The sequence below is a fragment of the Melopsittacus undulatus genome, chromosome 5 (genome assembly GCF_012275295.1).
Source record: "Melopsittacus undulatus isolate bMelUnd1 chromosome 5, bMelUnd1.mat.Z, whole genome shotgun sequence".
In the NCBI taxonomy this organism is placed as follows: domain Eukaryota; kingdom Metazoa; phylum Chordata; class Aves; order Psittaciformes; family Psittaculidae; genus Melopsittacus; species Melopsittacus undulatus.
The window spans coordinates 32,422,869-32,448,455 of record NC_047531.1 but is presented as its reverse complement, the minus strand read 5'-3'; the positions used below and the strand labels follow the sequence as shown (position 1 = coordinate 32,448,455).

At 34.5% G+C, this 25,587-nt stretch overlaps 1 protein-coding gene across 2 annotated transcripts in view; it reads left to right on the top strand.

Moving 5' to 3' along the window:
- Positions 1 to 25,587, top strand: part of CACNA2D1 (calcium voltage-gated channel auxiliary subunit alpha2delta 1) — a 398,283-nt gene that overhangs the window by 196,284 nt on the left and 176,412 nt on the right. For both annotated transcript variants that reach the window (XM_013128868.3, XM_031048307.2), the window contains exon 5: positions 12,368 to 12,412. In XM_013128868.3, the coding sequence (XP_012984322.1) occupies positions 12,368 to 12,412 (45 nt within the window). The remainder of the gene's footprint in view (positions 1 to 12,367; positions 12,413 to 25,587) is intronic.

Here is a 25,587-nt window from a genome sequence, read left to right as displayed (position 1 = left end):
AAGAAATATATATTTTTGATAATGTTGATTTGGTTTTGTTTGGTATAATTTCAGTACAGAAAGTATGTTAACATTCTGTTAACATATTGTAGACATATATATCTACATTATATATTTTGTTCAGTAACAATATCATATTCTGAATGGATCAAACCACAAATTCAAATTAATTCATTTGGAGCCAAACATAAACTAAAATGATATGGCTTCCTTTTTTTTTTTTTAATTTCTTCTTTATTTCTTGCTGAAATAGGCATATAAAGAAGCAAAATTTGTATTTGTATTTAAGTGGTTTGCCCTCATACTCTTTTAAGATCACAGGATGGTTCCTGGACTTCAGAAAATTAATCCAACTATCCTTACACATATTATATTGTCAAATTCAAGAGTAGTTACCAGCACTGATAAATCAAAAGTCCTGCAACATTTTGCAATTTCCCACAACTATTTTTTCCCTACTTTTATTTATTGTTTTAATGTCAGTGACTGTTGTGCATCTCCCAGTGAAGTACGAGCTAAGTGGTGGGTTAAAAACAGTGTGCAGCCTTTGAATAACAAAGTGCAAAGAAGGTATTCTAGTGTAAAAAATAAATCTTTTTTGTATCTCTCTGGCCTGTTGTGTCAATGGATTTCCATTAGCTACAGTGTAAGCTGTATGGTGTTGCTTGAATAAGTTTGTTAGACTGGATATATTTCATGGTAGAAGTGTGGAACTGGACGGCAGAATAACCTTGATTATAGAATGACAATGTCCATTTTAATTGCAGTAAGCACAAAAAATATATCTCTTTAGGATTATACTTTGCATTTTATATAGTTCATCATAATTTCTTAAATAGAAAAGTTGTAATTCTTGTTATAAAAACTTAACAACTTAAAAGTTGTATAAACTTATAGCCATCAATTGTTTAATACCTGTTGTGGTTTAAAACCAAGCTGCACAGAGCTCGTGCACTCACTCCCCGCCTTACTCCCCTAACTCCCAGAGAGTTAGGAAGGAGAATCCGAAGAATGTAGCTCCCACGGGTTGAGATAAGAACAGTTTAATAACTAAGGTATAACACAAATCACTACTGTTACTACCAATAATAATAATGACAAAGGAAAATAACAAGTGAAAAGAATACAACATCTCACCAGCCACCAACCCATAACTCACCCTACCCTGCCTGACCGAGCACTGACCGATACCTCCTTCAACCCCCCGAGTCCTAGCCCTTCCAGGTAACCCTCGGTTACATCCTGGGCATGACCTGCTATGGTAACTCAAAACATACTTGCTATCAGCACTGTTCCCAGCCCGAAAGTCAAAACATAGCACTGCACCAGCTACCAAGGAGAAAAAATGACTGCTACTGCTGAACCCAGGACAATACATTAGGAAGCCAGAGGGATTAGGTGAGATTAACTGAATAGGATAGGATTCAGATTAACTGAATAGGATAAGATAAATTTACTCATGTAATACGGACAGTCATGACTTATGGAGTTCACTTTTGTTTAGTCTATTCTTCATGCATTTTATCTTACTGATTATCATTTGAAAACACAAGCGATAAGCAAATCAAGGTTTCTCCACTCAGAGTCCTCATCTCCTGTTGTGATCTGCTAGCATTTTCAGTATTTGTGGCTCTGCTCAGCACTAATCGAGTTTTATCAGATTCTGATTGACTCCAGGTGTGGACAAATGAAAATGAATCATCATGCAAAAAGTGATAGAAATATAATTTAAAATTGTATTATAGGTTTACCAATTACTTGGTACAAAGTAATTTCCTCAAAATTTTTTGCAGACTTGTGGGAGTTGGACAACTGCCATATTTGCTATACGCAGTTATGATAGTGCAAGAGAAGTAGCTTAGTTCATTGTATCCTTGCACCTACATAAGGATGGATTCAGAATGACAGTTTCTCATGGATCTGATTTAAAATCATGTCCAAATTGTCTAACTAGGCTCCTGCACTATACTGGTCCCGGTATTTACAATATAGGTAATATGCCCTCAGTTATGACTTGTTTTTTTCTTTATTATTATTTCTTTTTATGTTCTTTCATCAACGAGAGAATGTAATGCTGAATAATTTAAACATTCTTTGCTGCTTTAATTAAACAGATCAGATAGTGTGATAGGGGGGTTAATTAGCTGCTAACAAATTAATTTCATTTTCCCACCTGGAAATCTGCTTTGCAATCGATTGTATTTTGCCTTACAAAAGGAGCTGATGGCAGCTGCTTGTACGTTGAGGAAATTACTGTGATGAGAAGATCAGCAGTGTCCTGAACCTTTTGGAAGACTATATTTGCCAATATGAAAAGGATTTAAGGCAGTTTTTTTCTCTTAGGGTTGTCTGTGGCGCTTTGCATTTTACTTAAGGTGACTGGAGGAGGAACACTGAAGCTGGTTCTCTAATCTCTATATATGTAGCTATTTCTGTTAAACTTGATAACTGCAGAGGAGTCTTCATTTCATTTTCTTTCCTGTTCATGTGTGACACATGCAAGTACATAAAATTGTGAGGGTTTTTCTTTGTCATTCTTTGAGGAGATGGTAAGGACATTGGGGGAGGTTTGACTGGTAGGAGAAGGAGAGAACAACTTTTTGAATCATTACCTTCTGTTATCTACCTACCAGGATAGGCCAAAGGCATATGATAAATCTTCCTTCAACTTCAGTGGGATTGGATATTGATTTTTGGTTTTTATATCCATTGGGACTATAGTAATATGACTTGTGATTTTCTATTCATAACAAGAAATGTATGTCCATACTGGGCTTGTTCCAGAGCCTGAAATATAATGGCTTGAAAAAGTCTTTGGAACATAGTGTGGACTGAAGTGAATTCTGCGCAAAACTGATGGTCTCTCTCTCTGTATTATATTCTTCTTCTTCAAGGAAAAAGTTTAAAAATGCAATACAGCAATTAAAAAATATTGGTAAATGAGATTAAATCCATTTCAATGCTGTTTCCAAGTGGCTGCAGGACTAGACAATCAAATAATCAAGTCTTAAAATAATGGGGATGATAAAAGAGCAGGAGTTTCTTCTGGCTGGCACTTCAGTTACTGGGTACGCATAGGATGGAAGTAAGCATATAATGTATGGTGTTTCTAAAATTAATTGGTGCTTTTTACTGGAGAGAAATTGATTGCAGACTGCCAGAAAACCAGCAGTCTTTCCCAGTACAAAGCCTGTTTCTCTGTTTCTCCTTTCTCATTAAAGTCTACAGGGGAAATTGAGTTTTCAGCAATGTCACATTTCTCCATCTGTTTAATACAGGCAGCTTTACTCACTTTGATCTGCTGAAAAGTATAAATAAGTATAAAATCTAATTGCTTTGAAGCTTAAGTTCTGCTGCCCAGTCATTGTGGAATTGTGGTAGTAACCTTACTAAAGTAGCCTCTTCTCTGAAAAATGAGTAAAACAAATCTTTATGGAAAGGTTTCATTTATTGTCTGAGACATTCAGGTTTAATTAGAGTACTGTTCTGTACCCTGTTGCTTTTGGATCTGTTGTGTCAGGGTTTCAGTTCAACAAGAAACTCATCAGTAAGAGAAGGTAAAAGGTTGCATAACTAAAATGGGGACTGATAGCTTGATAGCCTTAGGTACAGAGAACCTTGTATTAGTATGTTGGCTGTTTATTGGAAAGAGAAATATACTTTCTAACATACTTTCTAACAATTCTGTTCTCAAGAACAAATTTTTCCATTTTAATTAGTCTTGGTAAGCTTGAAGGCACTGCCAACTTGAGAGCTGATCATTCCATTTTGTCGGTACATACAAATTCCCATTCAGTGAATGTTGTACTGATATGAAGGTGATTGATGAATATAAAAAGAAAAAAAAGTCTTCTATTGAAGGAGTGTCGCAGCAGAATTCTGAAAGGGTAAAAGTGTAAAATGATGTGGGTTTGTCATCTGCCCCCATATCCAGTCAATATGATGTGCTGAATTGTGGCTGTAGTGTAATGTGAAATGCTTGAATATACTCTAGCATAATGATCCTTGTGCTTTTGCTGTAGATCGAAACAGTATCCTTGAAATTTGTAGTTTGATTAAGTAAGCTGATAGTCATTCTGTGATATGATCAACTACACCATAGAGTAATATCAACATGGTTTTGCATTATTAAATCCTCAGCCACTAATTCTTCATTTGTGCGTGAAATATCAGGCCTTTGATGTTTTGCAATTAATAAAAAATACTTCATTGCTTGCCACATTTGATTTGCTTAATCCAAAAGCTGCACTAAAATATTATATAAAAGAAAAAAACAACAGCAATAACAAAAAATATTAATAAAGATTATCCTTACCAGGCAAATTAACAAAATTCCATTGTTATATTAGCAGTTATCTGCATGTCCAAAGAGATTGTCTGCTGATCACAGGCCATTGAGCTGTAGGATGTATTTATGCAAAAATCATTCATTAAGGATGTTGCATTATTACAGAAGAACAGAAAACTCTGCAGATTCTTTTTCAGGCATTTGTTTGTCTGACATGTATTTTTCATTGCCTTATGGGCTGTGTTACATTTAACCTGACACATTCAACCATTTTGGTCTTTTTATTCTAGAGCCAAATTGCAGCTAGTACATAATGTGGATTCTTAATCTTTTCAGGAACTTAAGTAGTCCCATGGCAGTTTCTTACAACAATTCTTATGGCAAAAAATACCTGAAAATTAGGGAGTTTTGTTTGACATGGGAAAGTTTTTCCTATTCTTTACAGTTTCTATGATCAATTGTAGAGATCTGAAGACAGAAGTACACTTTCTACAGTATTTTATGTTTCTTTTTGAGGCTGTGCATGCAACCTTAATACTCTTCACTACTTCTCTTTTTCCTAAGTAAATCTATTATATAGCATAATATGACCACTGTAGCATGTGTGTGGGGAGGTATATTAAACCTCCCTACTTTACTGTACCCTGTAAAAAATAGCAGGGTTTTCTCCTAAGCTTTGAAGGTGATATAAAAGACTTCTTACTCAGTTTAACTGATTATAATTTGCACAAGACAAATTAAATCAAATGCTGCCAAAATCAGCATGCAATTGGATATTGTCACGATAGGGAAAGGAACATGAGAAAATGTGCTACTGTGAAGGTTATATCATTAAGTGGACCAAGTGATGGTTGGGCTGTGACAGTGCAATCTTTGCACACACGCTCCCCGTGCACAATGGTAGCAGAGACCTGCCCTGGTCACGGTGCTGGTGTGTTGGCAGAGCCCAGTCTGGGGTACACGGAATGTTTGCTCTGGTCAGTCTCAGTTACAGACTCTGAGCAGTGGCTTGGCACTGATTTCTGGCATGTCAAATACCTACATGCCAACATTTCCCAACGGTCTCTGTTACTGGGCGTTTTATAGACAGGTGTCACAGGATGCCAGTCAAATCAGCCCTTGATGTTATGCTTTGTCAGCATCTTAGGTATTCTCCTGTCATTCCCTGATGTGCAGCCTGTACTAAGGCTCATCATACTCACTCCTTGTTTGCACTGCCATGCGTGCCATAACTTGCCACACTCAGCCTTGTGCCCTTGGCTATGGCTCGTTTTACTTGGCTTTTGATCAAGGCAAGGTCATGATTCTCTCATGAGCTGTAAGTATTCCAAAGCTGTGACAATGATCCTCTATTTGTAACACATACTTACTCTTACAAGTATTTTCATATTGTGCCTGCCTTAAGCCATAAAAAATACCATGATTTGGTAAAATAACTTACTTCTCAATGGAGTCCAGTATATTACAAGTATTTACATAGGTTTGCATTTTTTAAAATACATGCTATCTTAATATATTTCTTCACAAAAAAAATCAGGTTTTATTTTTTTCAGTTTTATTTTCACTGTTTGAGTTTCAGCTGGACCACTCACATTAAAAGTATTTCACAAAATATGTCAACAGTCAAAATGAGGAAGCAAACTGATGTTTGCTGTATGGTATGCTCTAATGCAGAATTTAGAATTCAGAATAATGTCATAATTTCTCTAAATAGGACAGCTGTATAGCTATACTATTCACATGATCAGGAGAAAGGAAGCAAGGGGAAGAGGAAGTATGAGCAGAGAAAAGTATCTACTCTATTTACTAATTGTGAACTTAACTGATCTAATATGTTTTTCTGACATTTATTATTATGTATTGAAAAGAATGCGGTATTCAGTGGTAGGAAGTATGTCAAGTTACAGGGGAAGAAGCTTCAGTTTATGGGTCCTGATTCTGTGAAGGTGCAAAATAAGGTCCAAACTTGTAAGAGATGTGAAGCCTGAAGAATCCTTATAAAAATATGATAGTAAGGTGCACAGAGACTATTAATGCTGGGAATTCAAGTACTTCCAGTTTTAGATTCTTCCAAATTTAGACTTCAGTGAGCTTTTTCACTATCTTAGTTTTTAAGTCAGATGCCTAAATTCTATCCATTCTCAGCACTGCAATCTTTTCACTTAGCCTCAGAGCAAACTCTCAGAACTGATGTCAAGGGCTTGAAAACACATTGTTTATGTAGCATATTTTATCTGGAATCTGTATTGGTACTTTACTCTTTTCTGATAAATTATGTTTACGAGGGCTGTATGTTTTAGTCCTTGTGCCTAGCATGCAGAACAGGAAATGGATTACTCATTTATCACTCTGATGTATCTGTGAATGGACAAGAGACCATCTAATGAAAACTGTCTATAAATTTGAAGGTTTCCAGATTATTTCAGTGAAGGAATAACCTGTAAATGAATGCTGAATAAGTTGATCTTTCTCATCTTTTAAAAGAAAGTGTATTCTATGACAAAAAGTATGCAGCACCTTTAATTCTCCTTTATGTTATTTCCTGTAATCTTCACCTTCAACTTCTCATTCCAATTAATAGTCTCAGTAGAATCTTGAGAAAAGCCCCTTACACAAATCTGATGAAAAAGGCTTACCATAAATTATAGTGCAGACCTGGAAGTTTTTAATTATTTTATGAAATTTAATATGAGAAGGTAGTTCTTTAACTAATCATATTTTAGGGAAAAATGTTTAACCCAAGTGACTCACTTGCCTGTATTGTGGGTAATACGAGAAATATTTCTAGACTGGGATGTTATTGAACTGTTTGATATTTGTAATTTTTTATTAAAGATACTTTGATTTTTAAAAGATCTTGTTTGTAAGTCGTTTCAAGAACCCATTTTAAATATACTTATTAACCCATTTCTTACAGCCCATGTTCACACACAGTTAATTGCAACTAATTTACTATATTGCCTGATCTTGTATACACTTTAAAGATAGGTAAATCAGTAGCTCTGCTCATGGATACTGAAGAGAAAAAAATTAACTTATTAACTGTAATCGCCTTATTTTACCTGTGCCATTTCACTTATGTAAAATTTCAAAGCTGGTTGTAGTAGTTGGCATCCTTTCTTTTTCCTATTCATACTCTTTTATTCCCTAAAGTTATGTTCTTTAGAAATAGATGTTATGTTTTATTTGTGGTAGGCCATATTTAGCTTTCATTTCTGAAGAATCTAATTGTGACTTAAACTACATGTCAGGCTATATAAGGGATTAAACCAAATATACCTGGATTATTTGCCATAGAATTTATTATGTTGGGTTTAAATCTTAATTACCCTGAAAGTATTACAGTGAAAAATTTTGAATGCACAACCTTATCCAAGGGGTTATGAGAAAATGTTTTTAAAATTGAAGCAGGTGGATTTCATCAACACTTAATGAAGTATATTTTTAACATTTATAAGCATTTACACTATTTTTTATCCAGCATGTCTATGAAAGATGAAATAAATTAGTATACTAAGTATTTCTATTGCTGCATGCTGAGCAACCGTACTCCTAGTTCTTTTGCTAGTGTTCTATGTCTTTTAAAAGTTTGTGGGATTGATATGATTTTAAAATGTTCTCTGTATTTGTATCTGTAATTCTGATAGCTTAGTTTTAAACTAAACAGTCAAAATCAGACATATATTTGTGATCCGGTTTGTTTCTTCTTGGTTGTTTTTTATTTCTTACTCTACCTCAATACCTGCAGAACAAAAGAATCCTCATAGGTATCACTACTACAAGGTTAACTGCAATTTAAAAGAACTATTATACATTGCCTCTTTTTGATTCATTTAGCACATGTTGTATGAAACAGAATTCAGATGAAGTATGCTGCTTTAAAACAAAATTCAAGTAATCATGTTTGGCCTCAGTTTCAGAGTTTAAAACTGGCCCTACTGATTATATAGTAATACATATTTTCAGTATAATCTACTACACTAGTTTTATTTTTGCCTCCTGTGGTTCATTGAAGAAAATATTTGAAGTAAGGAGACCTTTCACAAAAGCTCTTCTGTTTTCTAGAGTGAGGGAGTTAATTATCTTCTATCATCTTTGTAGCAAATACAGTTATGGAAGAGTGTTACTTTTTGTTTTCACATTTTATCTACAATTATTTTGGAATGACTACTTTTAGGAAAAAAGGATAATTGTGATGCCTTGTAAATGAATGCATTACATTGATTTCTTTATGAAAACCTGCAATAGACTAGTTTCTTCCCCTATTTTTAAATATGTTTTATTTATTTTTCAGGTAGTTCATTATAGTGTCTCACAAAGTTATAGTTAATTTCAAGCCTTCAGTCTTCCTTGTGTGCCTAACACCATTTTGAGCTGCATCACAGGATGCAGCCAGTAGGGACCCTACATACAGACCTGAGGGCATAAGTAATTTCACAGCTTCAGTGAAAGTAACACTTCTGAATAGGCAGCATTGGATGTTCATTGATAATACTAGTATTTCCAGGATTTATTTTTTATTCTTTTCTGAATGAAATGTAAGCATTTCTTGTGGAAAAAAGGTACTTCAAAAATCACACATCCAATATTTCAACTGAAAGGGAAGTTTGACCAGTTGATGGGCAATATTCATATTTCATATATCCATATTTCAATATAATTTCATCATTTCATATATGCATTTCAATATCTATATTTCACGGGCAATTCTTGGAATTGTAGCATAGGATTCACAGAGGGTATTTTCTTACAGAAACCATTATGTTGCATTGATGACAAGAAGTTTTCATCTTAGGCACTTGGTAAAAGAAGCATGTATAGCTTTTATTAAAAAAAAACATAGATATATTATTGTGATTTACTATACAGAATTATCTCTAGAGTCAGATATCTCTTGCTGCAATGTAATACCTTTGTGCTGTTCTTGAAAGAATTTGATTGGAAAAGATTGTTATTTCCTGACACAACAAGCCAACTTCAGCTCCATTCACATAATCTTGAGTTGAGATTAGGTATTTATCTAGTCAAGACGGTAGATTGTTGTGTCTGTAAACTTGCTCCACAGAGAATCAAAACGCTAGTGTTAGTGTTGGTGTGAATCCAAATTTCATCTGCAGATATTCTGAAAGATTATATTTTCCCATGCTTTTCTTCTATTTGATAAATCTGTTTCTTCAAATCTCTAGACATATAGCTCATAAAGACCAAAAATTTGAATTCTGTCTGGTGAAATTTAGGAAGTCATTCATAGTACCCAATATGTGGTGTTTCCCATTAGAATTGTTTTATAGACAAAGCTGGGAAACTAAGTACTGTTGAAGTGAAAAGCAATATAAAGACAATGGAACAGTCTAACCAGCATAAAATAATATAAATGAAAGTGTGGAAGAAAAAAAGATTATTAGGATAGACTAGAAAAAATAGTAAGAGACACAAATAAAACATTTATGACTTGGTCCTGGTTTCCTAAAGTTACGCTTCCATCAATTCAGCTTCGGGAGTGTCTTACTAAATTCTTTAATTCATGAACAGCAATGGCAGTGAGTATTCACCTCTCTCTCTCATAGCATTACTGGATAAAGAATAAAAGTAAACATCTAGCATATTTACTTTTCATCTTGGGCTTGCTGAATAAGTGTGCAGTATTACCTGGTACCAGAAGTGTATAACGGTGGTAAGACTCAAATTCTTTTTGTCAAGAAGTTAATAAATAACTAAACCACTCATTTGGGAGCAAGCACCAAAGCAATTTGTTCTTGTCAGCTAGAAGTGGTTAAATTATGAAAAATTGTCCTTTAAACATCTAACTGATCCATGAATCTAATTTGTGAACTTTATAGCATTTGGTGTGTTGTAGCACTGCGTATCTCATATTTTTCTATATTGAAAGTAGTGAGATACGACCCGTGTCAGTTTATGTGTTATATAGGTAATACCTCCAGGGAGAATAATGAGCTATAAGATATAAATAGCCTAACAAAATACCTAGTTCCTTTGGGAGGGGTGGTAGTGGTTATTTTAATTAAGTTACAAATTCATCATGTTTCTGCAACATAAGTTTTTAATAGGTGGTTTAAAAGATACTGCTTAGTCCCGTAGAAATATAATTGTGACAGTAAAGAATCATTTTGCTAAAGTAGATAAACAGAATTGTATGCGTAGAGGACAGCTTTAAAAATCCTATGCATTAGATGATTTGATGGCAAGGTATACTGTGAGGTTGAACTTGACCAGTGGGAAAGGGGTGCAGAAATAAATTGATACCTAAATGAGAGTCCATACAGGAGAAGGCCTACTAGAATTGTGTGTTATGAAAATGTGTGTTTTTAAGATGAAGCCATTAGCCAAAAAGAATATATACTTGATGTCCAGCTACGTATGTATGCAGTGCTTTTCCTTGTGTCATTTTTCCCAAACAAAAACTTCCAGGGAAGAGATTGTGGGGCAGCTGCTAAAACATATAACACAACACAGCATGACACACTTAAGGTAACATCTGCAACATCGCTTAACATAACATCCTGTAACATAACATAAGATAACATAAGGTAATATAACATAATTTAGCATACATAACGTAACATACATAATGTAGCATACGTAATGTACCATACATAACATAACAACATAGTATAACATAACATCACATGGCATAGCAACATAATCACACTGATGTCTGTCTTCATTACCCAAATGATACCAAACCAAATGGCCTGCAGGTAGAAAAGTGTTTTAATGGAAAAGTGCATTTTGAGGGAAAAAAGAAAAGAGGACGAGTTCATATTAATAGCATTTACCTCAAAGTGGTATTTAGCTCATCTATAATATATTTCATGGTTGCATCTCAAAAAAGGTCACAAAAGAGAATGAATGATAAATAAAATTATTTATGAAGTGAGGAAAACAATGGTTTGCAAAGATGAGCTACATTACCTTGTAGCACATGTCATGATACTTTATTAGTGCAAGTAGTAGTTGTTGCCCACTTGAAAAATGGTAACTGAGATCATTATTTCCTGTTGGCATTTATAAAAGAAAAAAAACCTTTTTAGTGGTAAACTTTTTTTATGTAGATGCATAAAGCCAGAGGTATTACCATCGACAAACCTGAAAATATAAATTAAGGCTGTTTTGTTAGCTTAACAGGAATTGCCTATTTTAAACAAGCTGCCAGACATGAAGAAATGAACTTCTCCTTTATTTATGCAAAATCTGATATGGGACTTAAGAAAATGCTATGTACATATATGTATCTAAAAAAAAAGTGCTATATATGTATATATGTATCTATTTCACGTAAAAATACATATGACAGCTCCTTACTTTCATTCAGATAGGTATATGGCGCATTACAGCAATTTAGTTCAAAGCTAATACAGTGAACCTAAATCTTTAAGGATTTTAAATGGTTCAGAAATATTTCAAGAGAAAACAAAATTGTATTCCACAGGAAAAACACCAATTTTCAAACTGCTGTAGATGTTACATTGAATGATGCTTCTGACTGATTTTGCAATGGAAACTAGTAATCTTCTCCTTCATTGCTTTGCTTGAATTACATGGTACAGTGTTTGCACTGAGCTGACAGCATTCACTCTATGCTACAACAGCCAGACTCTCCTGTGATGTATCTTCCCAGATTTTATTTTCACCATGGGAGGTGAATAAAACAATAAACGTGTGTAACAAACACTTTACCCACTTAGCAATACCCATGCATTGTCGTATCTCTTGCCTGCTAGATGTCGTGGTGCATAAATCACCTAACTGCATAGGCAATGAGTCATATGTCTGTAACAGAAATTCTTTTATGGGCTCTGGATTTTGTCCAACTTTGTTTTTTTCTGGCTATTTTTTTTACTTATGTAGCTCATGAGGTAAAAAGCGTTAATTGAATGAAGTTAAACATGAGCCTGGGAAATGTTACACGCAACAGAGCAAACAAAGGTCTGATTCTGCCATATTTCAAAGAATACTTAATGAAATATGGACTTCTTTTAAAATGTATTTTAATACAAATTATTGCTGACAAACTTCATTATTTTCAAACTAACAGAATGACTTTTCTTTCTCTTACAGAATAATGATATAATCTATTATAACGCAAAAGATGATCAGAATGATGTAAGTAATATGTTTCTTTTGTTTCATTACCAGTAATTTGAGAAAATTAGGGGATTGAAACCACTAATGAAACCCGAAGACCATCATTTAAATATTTTGCAGAAGCAAGAAACCAAGAAACTTAGAAATGTCTTCAAGAGACAGATATTACTTTGTGTTCCAATTATTAAAGTCTCTCTTCACTTAACATTCTGAGTTACTGATCAGGCAGGGAATGTGTTGGGAGAAAAAGGATCCTGACAGGAATATCAGTAACTTCTAGAAATTTAATAAAATCATAATTATAGGACTGGAGAATCAAAATTATAAATGTAAATAATTTCCTTTACTCCAAAGAAACCATTTCTTGGCCCTGTTTTCCAAGCTGATATTATCTTTTTTTCTGTATTCTTTGTAAGAAATGTTTTACATGAAGGAAAGCAGATATAAAATGTTACTGACAAACTATTTTAATGTAGTTTGTCACTCATATGACTGTAATAAACTTTGGGGAAATTAAAAATCCACTCCCAAGATTTAGACTAAATGTATGGTATTTCAATTCCAGATTTTACTAAAACTCTTACTTTAAGTGATTTGAAGTTTCCAGTTTGGTTTTAACTATTAAAATCCTAATGTCTTTTGGGGAGAGTCCAAGTTGCCCTCACCTTTGCTTGAGATAATACAACTGCTTGTCTTATTATAGATTTAATTTAGAAAACCATAAAAAAATGTATTAAATGTACTAATCAGAATTGCCAGCATGTTTCATTTGCATTTTTTAATCAAGTATTCTTTAGAGATTGATGGCATCACTGTTATAATTGATGCTTCTGCTGTAAGGCAATTAAAGAAGGTACATAGATCATGTCAAAAAGAACATTTTATATGCCTATATAAAGTCACAAGTATTTGAATTGAGATGCAACAAAGACTACAGTCCTGAGTTTTAAAGTTTGCATGATTTAAATAAAAGTCATTAAAAGTAACTTAAATTTGAAAGATACTGGTCTCTTATCATAAAAATCACTGAAACTGCGGGTGCTAATAATTTATGGAAACAGAATTACAGAGTTTAAATGTTGGAATTTTATTCTAAATGTACCATAAAGTTATGGTATATTGTGGTGTGAAGTAAAAGACCCTGTTCTCTCTGTTATGATCAAATTGTATTGCGAAAGATCTTGAAGTGACTACTTCTACAACCTAAATCCAAATTTGTTTGGCAAGGTGAGAAATACTGTTTCAGCTTTAATCTCATTTTCTTTGGCTTTCTTTGGCTAGTCCCCTCTCCCATACCCCCAGAAAAGCCCCAAACACCACCAAATCCCCCCACTAAACCAAACAAGCAAACAAAAAGAAAGAAACAAAATGTTTTACTCCACCATGTGTCCTATTTGAATCTCTGTTTCAGTTTTATTTCTTTTATGTCTTTTTTGAACGCTTGAAATGGAGTTTGTATTAATCTGTATGGTTAAGCTAAGAATAGTTCCCCGTGAATCAGGACTAGTCTGTGCAAATGTAGACCATAGTTTAGTGGTGGACGTGGTGATGCTGGATTACAGGTTGGTCTCAATAATCTTAAAGGTCTTTTCCATATGATTCTTGCTGCTTAAGAAAGGTGAATATTTCATAATGATGCTAGCAGGGTGGGCAGAGCCTTGGGTGATATTGTTTAGTGTGAGGTGTCCCTGCCCATGGCAGGGGGGTTGGAACTAGATGATCTTAAGGTCCTTTCCAACCCTAACTACTCTATGATTCTGTGTTATGGTCCTTCAGCTGCAATATCAGTATTAATTCTACATAAACAAAATAAACCTTACTTATGTTATAGAAAACAATTATTTTGGACATGTAATGTATACATGCAGATTTAAATCCCTTTAAAAAGCCCAGTATTTCAGTAACCATATACCTCCTAAAAAAGTCTCTCCCATGTGTCTTGAAGTTTCCACTGTCAAAACTTCTATGGAAATTTTTCTTTAAAAAGATAAAAATTTAGGATTTTTTCCCCTACATCAGTAAAGTTGAGGCTGATCAGATAAATGCAGATTAGAAACCCCAGAAAAGTTTGTATTCTAATTGTAGGACTTTGTTGGGAATAGAAAGTTGTGGCTATGATTTGCATCTCATTAAGGGGGTAAGAATCAGTTAAATATGTGGTGATAAAACACCAAGACTGTAAATGTAGCAGTATATATGCTTGTGTTGCCACTGTGATTAGTAATCTGACTTGAAAGAAGAAGACATAAGGATGAACTGGTCAATGATTGGATACTGGTTTTTTTTGGAAAATCTGAATCCAGGTTTTCAGCTATGCATGCAAACACAACAGACTCTACACAACAGACTCTTCTCCCTTTTTCCTGATTAAAAAAGGCTTGAGAGGCCATAAGTGGTATCTTCTTTCTTAATAAAGAAAGACTTTCACAGAATCATCTCTGAAGCACTGGATAGTAAAACTGCTTTTGCTACCCATTCTTTACTGTCTCTTAAAAGTTCATATTGTTTTCTGTGCTGTAAGCCTTTGTTTAATCAAAGGACATGATATTATCATTCTTTTTCAGTATTAAAAGGAATAATCAGCCACAGAAATTTATTTATGAAAATTAGTTATATAAGCTAGTCACTGCAAATGCCTCTAGAGAGTTGTTGAGTTTTTCATGAAGTAGGTGCCTATGGTCAGCTGAATCACTTCTAGCTATGTGTTTCTCTCTGTCGACTGGGTTCCTATGACAGACCCTTTTAGATCTTAGATTTTACATGTTCAAGAATTAGAAGAAATGAATCTCACAGGTCGTGCCTGCCAGCTTTTGTCTCCACTCACCCTTTTAAAATTATATCTTTATCAGAAGAACAGTCCTCTGACTTAAATTCTGTGCAATTTTTTCTGTGAATGTTAATATGCTGCAGTGGAGTTTGTTTTCCTGCTCCCTGTTTATGTATGGCATTCAGGTGATTCTTCTCCCTCATTTTTCATCTGCTGTCTTGATGGACCTTTTTGAATCTAATGACTGTGTTTGCTTGGACTTAGAAAAAAAAAAAAAGGAATGTGAAGACCCATCATTCTTTGGCATTTGGATTTCTCAGTCTCCCAGATAAAACAATCAATTTGTAAGCCCTTAGTCTATCTATCAGTAATATACCTTTTATATTCTTTATCCTACAACAACAATTAGATTCTACTTGCTTATTTCCCCACAGCGTTGCATGGAATGTGTGAACACTTCATGGTAATTAATGAGTTTTATCCTCACAACAAAGCAGGAGGCATTATAGTCCCATTTTTCATATCTCATAGGAAGATAATGGTCAAACTTGTAATTTAATACAGGTCTCCTAAGTTTCCATTCACTGTCCTTTTGCCCCCGAACCCTTTCAGTTTGATATATTGCAGCCTGGGTTGTGCACTTTAATTTGCAGCTGTCAGCTGCTTGTGCTGTATTTGGACAAATGCTGTGGTGGTTTTATTGGACAACTGAGTGGCACCACATGAAGATGCCCTTTCCTATTAGTTTCAATATTGCTTTGCCTGTTTTCTCTTCTTGCCCTTTGTACCCCACTCTGTTTGTGGTCATCTTTACTTCACTGTTCAGTTTTCCTCTTTTTGTATAGTGCCCTCCATTTTTTTTCCTAGTGATCCCACATCTTTATAGATTCCCTGTAAATCTAATTTTGTTTCCTTTTGTTCAGGTAATTCTCTCCACTGTGCACCAGATTGTTCAGTGGCTTAATTTTCATTCTTCCTTGATTCATTCCTTAATGTTCCTCTCATCTCTTCTTTGCATCTTACTCCTTTTCTACTTTTTTTAGGTAGAGTTTTTATAAATCTATAAACTCTATATAAATCTATAAACTCTATAAGCTTTTATAAACTCTTTCCTGCACAAGTTACTACAGCTTAAGGAAAAGGAGATTGAAATTCTTCAGTGATTAACTGAAAAGAGTAACAATTACAAATAAATAAACAAATGTTTCTATAACATGAAACCTGCCACACCTCACTGGAGGATTTCAGCTTCTCTGTAGGTTTTACTCATTAGGCTTTAATTGGAACCAACCAGTCGCATCTCCTGGCATGAGCTGTGTCCCTAGTTAGCACAAGTGATTTATTAGAGAATGCCGCCATTCAGCTTCATGTTGAATTGCTGTCATGACTAACAAAGCAGTACTTCTTGTGCAGTTATTTATCAGGTATTAAGTGATAGCAGCACTTTTTAATGTTATTTTACTGAATTAACATGGAGGCTCGAGAATTATGGGTCACTTCGGGAGCTGGTACCTGCACAAAATGTAAATTCATTCTCTGATGAGAGTTTATGGGTTCCACTAGTGGGAAGCAATCTGGAGCATGCGTATGTCTGTTTTAAATATGAAAACCAATTTTTTTATTACTTTATGAAACTTGCAAGGTAAAATCTTTTGTAAATTATAAGCTGCCTTTGCCATATGGATTTGATAATATTCTTAATTCAGTATGCTTCATTATTTTGGAATAAAATGTAAATCATTATGTCCCTGAGTTTAAAACTGCAGCATAAATGCAGCTATCAAGGGGTGTTTTTTTTTTTTTTTTTGTCATTGTTGGAGTTTTGTTTCCCCAAATAATAATGATCAAAAGATATATCTATCTTGGGATTCTGTGATACAACAAGTTGAAATCTCTTGTAAAACTAAAAAAGGTTCATTCATTAGGTGTGAATATAATTTTAAAAAATTCCTGGTTGGTTTCAACATACCACAGTTCTGGGCATACAAATTGAATTTCTCCCTGTAATGGCTATTAGCCATACAGGCAAATGACAAATTCTAGCTTTTTTTGATATAGACACGGGTGACATTTTGCCAAGGTAGTTTGTTCTTAGAATGACCTGAGATATTAGAGGGAAAGAACATTTGTGCTAGTATAAATTATATCTATCATTATGAAAAACTGTCAGGTAGGAGTGTTGATACACCCATATAGGGAACATTTATAAAACCTTAGAAAAGTTTCATTAGACTATGAATTGCTACCCTATAGTTAATGCCATATTTTTCAAATATATTTCAATTTTTCTAAAATAAATCTTGAACATTAATCTATATAATTTGCTACTGGCAGTAGTATTTTGAATTAATAATTAAGTCTATAATACATTTAAAATTTTATGAAATTAAGTGGGAAAATATATAGATTCCCATAGATGTCCTAACATAATAAAAACATCTCCTGGATGTTGCACTTCTTGATTCCTGAGAGAATTCCAAGCCTCTGTATTGTGCTTCTCAAATATAGAACATATTCAGAGGTGTTACTTTCTAAAGTTTTTGTATCCTAGATATCGTAGAGTATGCTTACTACGTTACGTATGTTGAGAAATTTAATTTGAATTGATATTTTTGAAAATAAACTTCTCTGAAAAGGCAGATCCATATTTTATCTCTTTTATGTAACAAATTAATTACACTTTGGGGACTTTTGCACAGTAGTGTGCAACAAAAATAATGCTTATGATTAAAATGCACACTTCTTACTGTAGTGGAGAGGTACAAAAATTTTGTTATAGCACACAGGGTCTTATCTGTGGTGTATGGGGAGGAGGACTAAGTAGGAAAACCATATTTTTATGTTCTTTGGTCTGACATATGTTGTTCATCTTTTTTATACAAAAGGATTTCTTTCTAGTAATTTCATAGTACCTTGACTTCCAGATCTTTTAGGGAAATGCATACTCCAGGGTTTTTGCAGAGCAGTTCTGTCTGTCATGTGTGGAATCCAGTGTTATCATTTCTACTAGACTATTTGGAAAATGAGCATTGTAACTGATAGTGAGGACACAATTGACATTGTCTACTTTAGTACCCAGACTTTTTGCATTGTTCACTGAGGAATGTGTGCCTTTTACCACGTATCACTGGGAAATGTGTTAGTTTTTTTCATTTTGATGGGTTTTAGGTAAGTTTCAGTACAACCCATAGGGACAAAAGACAGTTCTTTGAGCTTCCTATAGAAATTATGATGATCTATTGCCATAGGAAGCAGGGGTTCTTGAGTTTTGTTTTTTTTTTAATTATTATTTTGTAATGCTTTTACTAAAAAACTTGATGTAAGGTTTATATCCCTTTGTTCAAACTTGTGTAAGTCTTCTCCCAAATGAATATACATTCGAGCCTGAAATGAAAAATACATGATAATGAAATATATGACTGCCCTAAAGCTATCTTCTACCTGTGAATCAGAGTTATGAAATAATAATGACAAGAGTGACAACTGTAGTTGTCAGTGTCCTAAAAAAGATGAGGATGTTCTTAATGCAGAGAATCCTACCTTGAAGGCAAAATTGTACAAAAGAGTAATGCTTGAATTCTCTCCATGAAGGCTAAGTTTATGCCACATCAAAGATCAGAATTCATCCCTATAGGTAGTGATTAATCAGTTTAACAGAAAAATTCTTCTTTCAGGGTATTTCCTACTAATATTAAATTCATGAGTGATAGTAATTGCAGTGAATGCAATGAATAATTATTTATTGGTAAATAAAAGCAACTCCTAAAAGCTGAACCTGTTATAGAAAGTTTATAGCACTTGAAGTAGTGATTTTAAGGCTGTGTTGCCTAATTTCAGATAGCAATATTGTACAGGTGTTTTGACATGTCACTTGAAAATGTGTGAGTCATATTGAGGTTTTTTATATAGTACAAACCAAAATGAATGACAGAATCTGATGGTTTTTCACATGATTGTTTGAAGGTGGAAGTAGGCTTTGAGAACTACAAGTCATATCAAGATTGGTGGAATGGAAGACTTACAATATTTTTAATAAGTTTTAACATGTAGACTCAAAATAGCTAAAATCACCAAAATCTTTGAGTCATATTTTCAAGTTTAAGAAGTTAAAAAAATGAAAGACAAAGTGCTGGTAGATGTATCTTCCGAGGTTCTACTGATCTACTGCTTACTCATATGTCAGATGAAATAAATGATGAAATGAACCCTTCATCATAAGTATGAGTGTGATAAGAGGTAATTATTATAATTACATAATTACCTTTAATATTCAGATTGTGTATGGGACAAAGCTGGTGCTCTGGAATCCTCATTCTGGGAAGTCTATATAATTACTATTAATTGATTGGGAGATTTTGCTTTCCTCAGATGACATGAAATGCTGTTTTATTCAGAGACATAATACCATATTTGTTTTCTTAGAGATGCTTTCGAAGTGGTTTATGATTCCAAATATATCTCCAAAAAATGAATAAACTATTCATTGCAGTCTTAGGGGATTTTCAGGAAGCTCCCTGTAGTTCAGGTAAATTGAAATGTGGTTCTCTGCTTGTTCCTACCCCTGACTCTGCAAATAAGAGCATTTCTGAACTGGCCAGTGCAATCTGCAAAAGGCTAGGTCACTTTTCCTGGCCTTTCCACATGCTCATTGTCAATATGCTTTACCCCTGTTGTTTTTTGGAGAGTAGGTGAAAAAAAATAGACTGAATAAGACAACCACATCCAATACAAAGTATTTCATTTGTAGGTGTTTGTAAGTGGATGATCAGGTTACTCTGTGAAATATCCATCTTTCTTACTGTATCCAGTGTTCTTTTCCTGCGCTTCTCTTCAATAACATCTCTAGTTTACAGTACTTGGCATAAATATGGCAAAACAGCAGAGCTTCAGAACTGAAGCTTCTCATTTTATGCAAGGTCATTCACGCTGTAGTTCTGCACCTGGGTCATGTCTTAAGTAGGGCTGAGGAGGAAGCAATCTGGCAGTTAGCTTTAGGAACATTTCTTGCCCACAGGGCTGTTGAAAGGTTTTCTGTGCTTTTGTCTTCTGACTCAAAGTTTTTCAGAGGTTTTAGTGTTGGTATGTGAGAGGTGGATTAAAGCTACTCTTGCAGCTCTCTTTATGGTGTGCGTTGCAAATAACTTTTAATCCAGCAGGGAATCACATTGTCCAGACCCTAAAAACTTTTGAACTTGGCTTCAGTTTGACCTGTTTCTTTATTCTTTTTCCTTCTGATGTGCTTCTTGGGCAGATTATCCTTCTAAAATTTCCCCCGTCTCTGTACATGCCATTCTTCTAATTTATTGCAGTTAGGATTTCCCTATACAGGTATTTTTAAAATATATAAAAATAGTCTTGCATAGTGTTAGGGCAATTTGCTTAAATTATTAGACTGTATTTAGTCTGCAGGGAAAGTCTATGGTCCATGTGTAACCCAGAGGTCAGTGAATGACTTTACCTACTGGTTTTATATACCTAGATACAGCTGGCATTTAATTACTGGAAAGCTGCATTATATTTATGTGAGCATGAATTAATGAGTGATGTTTGGATAGTGTTTTGAGCCCCATTAGTGTTAACTCAGAGGATCACAGGAAAAAAAAAACAGATTAGAAGGGCTTCTGGAGGTCATGTAGTCTAACCTCCTTCTCAAAGCAGGGCTTTACTATTATTAATGTTGCTGTTGACACAGAAGATGGAACAAATTAAGAACAAAGAGCAATAACCAATCATTATGCTGCAGGATGTACAAAATCTAGACCTAAGCAATATGACAGAAGATAAGAATACATGGTGAAACAGGATCAGTTGATGGCTTAGCAAAGAGTGGCAAAGGCAACTTCATCAGATGAAAACAATCAAACTAATTAAATGTTCACATCCAGTTGGTATTATAAGCAATTCTCAATGAAGCATTAAGATGATTTAATAGTTCTTGCTCCCCAGGGGTATGATCTTTAATCAGATGTTGGGGTGGGAAGAGGTAGGCAGTGTGAGTCATTCCAGCAAGGGCAGAACAGTTCCTAGCTTGAAATTTAATTGGGTGATGTATAAAAAATCTAAATTATGGAGAGTGCATTTTGGTCTTGAAATTACAGGCGACCAAGTATTCCATGGGACTTTTGTCAACAATGGATATTTTCATTTCATTTTATTACATAACTTCAAGTACTTTAATGGGATCTGAATGGTCAATTATTTAAAGGAGGCTATGAATTTTAAAGGATTTTTTTATATAATTAACTGGTCTTTCTTGAACTCATAATATTTGAATCAGAGTAAAATGTGCTACTATTCTGCTATGACCCTGTATTCTGAGTGCTGGCTGCTGATACTATCTTATACAGTGAAGCTGCTACTGAAGTCAGTGCTGAAGAAAGCAGCTCTGTGCCAAACATGATAACTTAAGAGCAGGTAGGAAAGCCACTTTTAGTGGAAACTCTGGACGTGAACCCCTGAGTTTCCTAAGGCTATCACCCTATACAGAAGAGCACCAAGCTGGGAGGTTCAGGTGGAATTATACATTGCAACTGCCTTGTAACATGAATAGGATGCACAATCCCGGAAGAGTATAGAGATGTTGCCTGAGTCTTCAGTAATGGAGGGGGAGATTTAGGAATAATTCAAGCTAATCAGACAAAAGCAAGGTAATGGGACCAGATGGGATGGATCCAAGGGTGCTGATGTTATTGTAAGGCAGCTCTCCATCATCCTTGAAACACCGGGGAGGCTAGGAAATGTTGCTGATGACGTGGGAATGGGAAAATGTCACAATACCTTTAGGAAGGTAAATATGTTTTACGTGCTTAAATATTTAAAATTCATATTATATTTTACCTGACATTGTAATTAAAGAGAAAGCAACAGAGGACAGAAATGGATTTTTGCGTACTGATGTTACAGCAGCAGACTTTACACAGCTTTGCTTTGAAGGTCAGCTGTAATCTGTACTAATGAGAAAAGGATAAACCTTACGGTTCTTTTCTTATTAAGGAAGAAATCAAGATTTCAACAAATATAATTCTATCTCACTAAAATATCATGTCAGTTTTTTGAAAGGCAAGCTGATTGCACAGGTCTCTCTGTGCATATTAAGCATATTAATTGCTAATATGCTTAGATAACCAGATTTTCAGCCTCTCATCCTGCCACCTGATCTAACTTCTTTAGCCCTACCTTGTTGGGACACTTATAGAATAGTGTCTTTTCCTCTTCAAATCAGACACATCTATATTGTGGCTTGATTGCTTCAGACCTCTGCTTGCAAGTAGGTGGTCTCCCTGTACTCAGTGGGCATTAGCTGCAGGAACAGAGTGTCTCAGGCAATTTGCAATTCTAGTTCTCAAGTAAATATCAAGGAGATGGAGGTATGTCTTGGCTTAGAAAGTGGAACAAGTTCCATTTTGTCTAGTAGGAATTTAAATTCTTACATTCAGTTTAAAATGGCAAATCTGAGCAGGTGTGTAGTCCAGGTCATCTGGAAAAGTATTAGTTAAACCTATTTGAATTTTTAGTATGATATATTGCCATGTTCTGCCCCATTTGGACTGCTAGTCACAGAATTCCTTCTTTAATACCTGATTAGCCATTTGCTGACTCCCTTCTCTAGTCCTCAGACTTTCAAGTCCTTCCATAATAAATTAATTACATCAAGGATTTATTTATTGAAGAAACCAAACTCATGATGCAGTGAATTTTGTGAATAGGTTGGGATACAAAGCCATAGTAGACACTATTATGTTTAGGATATATATATATATATATTATATATTATTATATATATATATTTTAGGATCTATATAATAATTCTGTGGATATCTAAAAGTTCTGATCAGCAGCCTTGAACCATGAAGGTCAGATAAATGAATGGATATAGAGGGTTTTGAACCGTGCATAAAAATAACATAGTTGTGTATATAGTATAGGGGCAATCCTTTAAGTAGGTGTGTAGAAGTGATTATCAACAAAAGATTACCCAGACCCTATATATATATAATATATACATTCTTATGTTTGTATATGGAAATATGTGTATATATTCTTATGTTTAACACCTCTCTGTTGTCTCACAGGAAAAGTAAGAATATTTAAATTCTGAGCCAGCTGTTTTCTTATTTTATTTATAACACTTTTGGTCAAGTTTTGTCCCTAAGAGTAGATAGAAGAATGTCATTTTACTTAAAATTTTAGTGTAGCTGGATGAAGACCACAGTCCCCCACTGACACACAAACAAAAGAGAAGTAAACTGTTTGCAGTTCTGTCACAACCATCTAAACATACTTGGCAGTTTTCCCACAGCAAGAAAATCACATCTATCGAAAAGGAAATAAAAGAAGGTGTCAGAAGGCAGTGCACTCATGACATTATCTAAACTGCTGTGAAAGTGCTATGGCTATTAGGAATGCATTTTAGCTGCCTCTTCAAAATTAACTTCCTCTATCTTGTCCTTAGAAGAGCTGTTTCTTCGTTTGTTTGCTGCAGGCATATTGCTGAGCTGTCTGCTTCAAGAAACATCTCATTTTACTTTTGCTGTTGGGTCCAGCTGTAACTTTTTAATAGGGCCACAAGCAGTGTTGGAGGGGCTGTGTACAGGGAGGGAAAAACCCCAACAAAACAACACTGATTTTGAGTAAGGAACTGAGTGTAGGAAAAAATCTATGCTTATTTTGTGCATGACAGTGTTTGTACAGTGTAGATCTGTACTATGCTAAAAGAATCATAGGCAGTGAGACTCCACCATTGTTCTCTACAATAGCATTGGTATGGGACAACATGGTTTCATGCAAAACACAGCCCCTAGGTATTAGGGAAATGGAGAGTACTAGCAACCAATCCCTTTCTATTTTGCGTAAGTGTGAAATTAGGCAGGTGCCATTGCTTCTTGATGGGCATCAGTTCAGGAATTAACAGAAATCTACCTTTTATTTTTTTTGTTCTGATGCTAAGCCTATTCTGATACTTTGAGCGACTTCTACATTGTTCCTGCAGAGAGTCTAGCTTCAGAAAACCACTGAAGATTGTTTCAGTTTGATCATGATGTTTGTATGTTTCATTGATGGTATTTTTTTAATTAATATTATGTTTCTGATCTCCAGTTTTCAACATTTGCAATAAACAAAACCCAGTAAGTTCCATATTTTTGGAAAAAATATTTCCGATTTCTACAGTAACCAGTGCTTTTCAGCTAATTGAATATTTACTGGTAGAGATACAAAATCAGCTCATCTTTCCATGGCTGTGATGGTGAAAAATAAGTGTTCTATTTCATTCTAATGTTTGTTTCCTTCTCTTTGCACATCTTTCAGTGATAGTTATTGGTAGAAAGCTTCCACTTACCTCATGTAAATATATTAATTTGTTTACAAGGCTCTTGAGAGACGAGTTGTATTTGGCTTGCAAAAACCATAAAGCAACCTCCAGTTTATTTTAGATCATGCCAAAAGTGATTTAGGCAAGATGACAAAGAACAGCTACAGAGGAACCCACTTTACCTAAAATTTAGCTGCTATATCAATTTCCCTTTATTCTGATGGTGAATGGTAGGCACCTGTTTGGAACTGGATGATCTTAAGGTCCTTTCCAACGCTAACTATTCCATGATTCTATGATTTTATTTATTTTGAAACAAAAAGTCTTAAAATGGCACAAATGTGAACTGAAGAGATAAACTGGTTCTATCTGCCTCACTTGGGAGGGAGAAATTGGTCTGGCGATTCATTGCAGAGAAGTGAGTGAGTTATTTTGCTGACTGTCAGTGGTAGGTAACAATGTAATTCAATAAGTGAAGGCCAGGTCTGAATAGATAGAAAATTAATCTTCAGCCAGTATTTCCAGTGGGATTTTCTTGTGCCAGTATTGATTGCATTTCAGCTCCTGACTTGGGAGAGATATCAGTTGGAGTTGGATTTTAATTGTATTCACACGCTGGATTACTTTGATTAAAAATATGTGTTTTGCTGCTTTCCAGAAAAGAAAGTTTAACTTGGTATTAAAACTGCACCAGCCAATACCACAGTCTGTCAGGCTTTTGATGGAAATTCCAGATTAAAATAAATAATATCATTGAGGTGTTCCTTTCTAATATATTATTTTTTTAATTTAGATGTAACTTACTTGAAATTAATGAATTTGGCAAATTAAAATTAAAAAGTTTTCACTTTATATAGAAGGATCCACCATCAACATTGGATGTATAAGGCCTGGCACAGATTAGTCTTGCTAGTCAGTAGGTAATGGACCAAGTGAGTACAATAGTACTCTGCCTGTAATCCTGATACTTCCCTTTTGTGTGCAGAACTAGTTCAGGTATCTTATGAGAAGGAAACTATAGAACTATGAAAAACTATTGTTGTTGACATATCTCTGGGATTCTGGGGGCAGATAGCTGCATTGTTTCAATATCTGCTTTGAATGTCACAAAATACT